The sequence below is a fragment of the Bos taurus genome, chromosome 3, assembly GCF_002263795.3.
Source record: "Bos taurus isolate L1 Dominette 01449 registration number 42190680 breed Hereford chromosome 3, ARS-UCD2.0, whole genome shotgun sequence".
NCBI lineage: Eukaryota > Metazoa > Chordata > Mammalia > Artiodactyla > Bovidae > Bos > Bos taurus.
In genome coordinates, this window is record NC_037330.1 from 102,624,457 (window position 1) to 102,629,352 (window position 4,896).

At 45.1% G+C, this 4,896-nt stretch overlaps 1 protein-coding gene across 1 annotated transcript in view; it reads right to left on the reverse strand.

Annotated features, from left to right (window-relative positions):
* Positions 1 to 4,828, reverse strand: part of SZT2 (SZT2 subunit of KICSTOR complex) — a 53,393-nt gene extending 48,565 nt beyond the window's left edge. Inside the window, exon 1 of the mRNA XM_002686517.7 lies at positions 4,726 to 4,828. Within this exon, the coding sequence (XP_002686563.3) occupies positions 4,726 to 4,752 (27 nt within the window). The 5' untranslated portion in view covers positions 4,753 to 4,828. The remainder of the gene's footprint in view (positions 1 to 4,725) is intronic.
* Positions 4,829 to 4,896: the final 68 nt, after the last annotated feature.

Consider the following 4,896-nt stretch of genomic DNA (forward strand, 5'->3'; position numbering starts at 1 on the left):
CAGCCTATTATTCTATTGTGAAGCTTAGGCTGCTGTTTTGTCTTCTAGTAAATCTCTTTACAGCTAAATTTCCCTGCTGATTCAATCATGATGCCATCAAGTCCTTATCCAAGTCCAAAGAGGACAAAGGTAAGCTGAGTATGCATCCATCTGTCACTTAACAAATTTATGGAGAGTCTGCTATGTGCCAACATGGGGCTAGGTCCTAAGGATACGATGGAAAGCAAAAATTGGCATTCTCTGCTCTCACAGAATTTACCCTATAATGAAAAAAAAAACCAGTTAGATAATCACTCTAATTATTATATTAATACAAACTAGGTGTGCCTAAGGATAAGAATGTGGTTTTATGAGAGCATGTAACAAAGTAACCTGACTCAGAGGTGGGCCTTAAGAGAAAGTGACTCTGAAGGTTGAACAGAGTTGACTAAGTGAGGAGGAAAAGGGGGATACAGCAGATGGAGGGTACAGACAAGCATTGTCCCATTAGAAGACTTTCTTCAGACTATTTGTTAGTAAGCTGCTTAATTCGAGTACTGTGTAGCTTCCGTTTCTCCACCTTGTTTCAAAGGTTATTTTGAATGACAGACTAACTCTTCAAGGCCAAACTGAAGTCTAGTTCATTAATCGGTTCTTACAGAATCCACACTCTTGAAACCAGGAACATTTCCTAACTGGAGCCTTCTTGCAACATTCCCCCTTGTATGTATCCTTCAAAGTCAACAACTACATTTTCACAAACATCAGCTCTAAGTTTTCTTCACTTTCAAGATGCAATTTATCGAAACCAAAAGATTCAAGAATTAATTCAGGCAGCTAGAGTGGTATTTTTCCAAGTGTGATCCAAGGACCCAGTGGCATCAGAACCACCTGAGGTGCTTGTTAAACTGCAGAAACCTGGGCACCACCTGAGACCACATGAATTAAGAGTTGAGAAGGCTCAGGAGTCTACACTTCATGAGCTCCCCCAAGTCACTCTTCCACTGCACTGGTTGAGAATTCCTGAGTTAGCTGTGTTCTCACAGCACTGACACTTACGTGGAGATTTAATCCCTGATACTGAATCCTCCTGCGGAGAAGGCAATGGCACCCCACTCCAGTACTTTTGCCTGGAAAATCCCATGGATGGAGGAGCCTGGTAGGCTGCAGTCCATGGGATCGCTAAGAATCGGACAGGACTGAGCGACTTCGCTTTCACTTTTCACTTTCATGCATTGGAGAAGGAAATGGCAACCCACTCCAGTGTTCTTGCCTGGAGAATCCCAGGGACGGGGAGCCTGATGGCTGCTGTCTATGGGGTCACACAGAGTCGGACACGACTGAAGTGACTTAGCATAGCATAGCATAGCACTGAATCCTCCTGAGTTTGAAGTACATTGGAGTTGTCTGGCAAAAAGAAAGCAGGGTTTTGAAGGCAGAGACCTGGATTCAAATACGCTCTACTACTTGGTATCCAACTGAGCTTGGACAAGTCAGTTTTTCCAGGCCTCAGTTTCTTCTGTAATATGTGAATAAGAATGTCTATTTCAGAAGGATGCTGTGGCAATTAACCAGGAGAATAAGACAATGACAGAGAAAGCCTATCATTCTGGAACATTCATTGACAGCAAGCTGAATAAGACATGAGGCATGTGCTGCACACTATGTACGCTAGCATGAAGGAAACCATGTCCATCTCATTAATTTGTTTTTTGTTTGTTGCCCCTGTCCCTTGGTGGTTAAGGTACAAATTATTCTTGAAGCCTTTTCCAACCCTGAGCTGTTTTCTGTTAACAGAGTTCCACAAGAATTTTCACCTGCCCTTGAACCACTGTACATATGCCAAAGTCTGAACCTCAAGCATGGCTTCAACCTGGATCTTCTTCACCAGTCTTATCTCTCACCCACCTCCCCCTGGGTCTGAGCACCTAAGATCACACACTGGTTCCACTGCTTATTAGAATAAGGCCTTGGTGAAGTTACTTAAACTCTCTGTGCCTGAGTTTCCTCACCTGTGAAAGAGGGATAACAACTGTGCCGATTTCACCGGGATTTCCCAAGTATTAGATGGTAACTCAGGAAGCACTTGTGTTAGCTATTCTGTCACAGAGCCCACATGAGCAGCTGCTTCCTCTAAGTTCTCTGAAGGCTCACAGCTCCTCCTTCTCTGCTGCTGCTGCTAAGTCGCTTCAGTCGTGTCCGACTCTGTGCGACCCCACAGACGGCAGCCCACCAGGCTCCCCCGTCCCTGGGATTCTCCAGGCAAGAACACTGGAGTGGGTTGCCATTTCCTTCTCCAGTGATGCATGAAAGTGAAAAGTGAAAGTGAAGTCGCTCAGTTGTGTCCGACTCTTGGCAACCCCATGGACTGCAGCCTACCAGGCTCCTCCGTCCATGGGATTCTCCAGGCAAGAGTACTGGAGTGGGTTGCCATTGCCTTTTCCTCCTCCTTCCCTCCAGACTGTCAATTTCCCTTTGCCTGCAATGTATTCCGCCTCTCCTCACTGCCACCCTCCACTCCTCCATGCTTAAATGTCATTCCTCTGAGAAGGCTGTAGGATCCACCCACTTCACTTAACAACTAGGTTAAGAACCCTTGTTAAACATTCACTCGCTCTGTACTTTTCCTTTGAGGCACTTATTATCATAATCCAATGTTTGTTCACCCCATTAAAATAGGGAGTGTCTTACACTGCTTCCTATCCACCCTGATACTTAGCACAATTCCAAGTCCATAACAGCACACATCATTTAAGTATCTGAGGAATGATGACGTCTTAAATCTGACTAGGCTCAATCTTTCTCTCTTGGGATTATAATAACCTCTGTCAGTCACTTTTCTGCCAAGGGGCAGAACTCTTCATTCCCTTTACTTTCTGGGGTAAGATTTTCAGAAATGCAAATCAAGGATTTAACAAATGGACTTGTGGCTGAGTGAGACTGCCAGGAACGTGTGTTGATTCAAGTTATTTTAGGTTTGCATTGCTCAGTACGGTAGCCATTACCGTCTGTGGCTACTGAGCACTTGCGATACTGCTAGCACCAAGTGCCATATGCTTAAATGTAAAATACACTCTGGATTTTAAAGACTTGGTACAAAAGAACATTAAATATCTTGTAATTTTTAATATTCATCACATGTTGAAATGACACTATTTTGGAAATATGGGGTTAAAGAAAATATATTATTATAAATTAATTTTACCTATTTTTTTTAACCTCTTTAAGCAGCTACCAGAAAACTGGCATATACGGCCTGCATTGGGTTTCCATTGGATAATGCTGTTTTAGACTATATGCATGAAAGGTCTGTTGTATTTCACAACATCCCTCCATGTCTTCTCATTTTAATCCACAAAACATGCTTCAAATCCCTTGAGTATTCCTCAGTAATGGTATTTCTGATGCATAGGCTACTCCACCAGCCCTGTGAGCACATTTGATCCTTTTTAATAGGGTAGTTTCCTATAGTTGTATTTAATCTTGGGTCTCATCACATCAAATCCTAATACTGGAGACTTACCATCCTGTGGCCACTTTCTTTTTGCACTGTAAACATTACGGCTAAGAACACAAGATCTACAAGAGACCACCTGTTTTGGAGTCCTGGCTCTGCCACTTACTAGCTGTGCAACTTTGTTACTCTTAAAATCTCTGTGCCTCAGTTTCCTCAACTAAAAAATGGGGATAACAGTGTCTACTTCGTAGGGTTGAGAGTAACCTTTGACACTGGTAAAGCGCTAAGATGGTCTCTGGCACACAGTAAGCATTCAATAGGTAAGGACTCATTTCATGATTATACACCTCTCACCTTTCCCATCCACTCACATGTTCTCCTGTAACATTGGGTACCTCTCCTAGTGATGTTTTCTTTCCAAATCTGACATTTTACACTTCTAATTCCAAAGCTCTGCTACTCCCCAGCTCAGAGTAGCACTTGGGTAAGGTACTTCACTTCTCTTGATTTTTAGTTTGTCTGTAAATGAAAATGGCTATTGTCATCTTCCTTGCACAAGTCTGAACCACACAATGTATACAAAAGTTCCTTGCACGGTCCTTCCTACTTAATGGATGCTTCATTTGCATTTTCCGATTTGAAACGTGTGATCCTCACAACAGACCAGAAGATAGGTATTTTACAAAGAAGAAAACAGGATCAGGGAAGTCAAGATTTGCCCAAAGTTGCACAGATAGCTACAGGGCAGCGCCAATACTAGAACGAGGTTTCACTCTGAATCCAGCGTTTTTTCATGAAATCTAAGCTGCTCTCCAAAAGCGTGAGCGCTGCTGCTGCTGCTGCTAAGTCGCTTCAGTCGTGCCCGACTCTGTGCGACCCCAGAGACAGCAACCCACTAGGCTCCTCTGTCCCTGGGATTCCGCTAGAACCTAATTAATTTATGCTGTTTATGGCATTCCAATAATATTTGAAAGATGCAGCAACCGGCAAACCTGTCCACTGAAACTGCAACAGAAGATCAAAATACAGATTTTCTGAATGCCATTACGAGGTCAAAGAACCCAAGAGCCGTAGAGTTGAGAGTCGTGGATTAAATTTCGGCAAACAAAACTGAGCCACGAGTTCCTCCTCTAGCCCCCGCGAGGAAAGTAGGGGTGAGGAGATGCTACTGTTGGGCCTTCAGTAGGGCCAGGCGGCCCCCAGACCCGGAGGAGGCCACGGCCACGCCTGGCCGCCGGACCCTCCCCCTCGGATCTCCAGGCCCAGCGCTGCGCCCGCCCGCCCCTCACCTCCGGCTCCGGGCGCTCCGAGGCCATCACACAGCCCTCCCGCGCCGGCCCGGGCCAGAGACGGTGCTCCGCTCCTGACCCCTGACCCGGAGGTCTCGAGACTGGCGGGGCCGGAAGTAAGTGGGAGGGTCGAGTTCTGGCTTTCTAATTGGCTGACTTGGGAACCGGAAG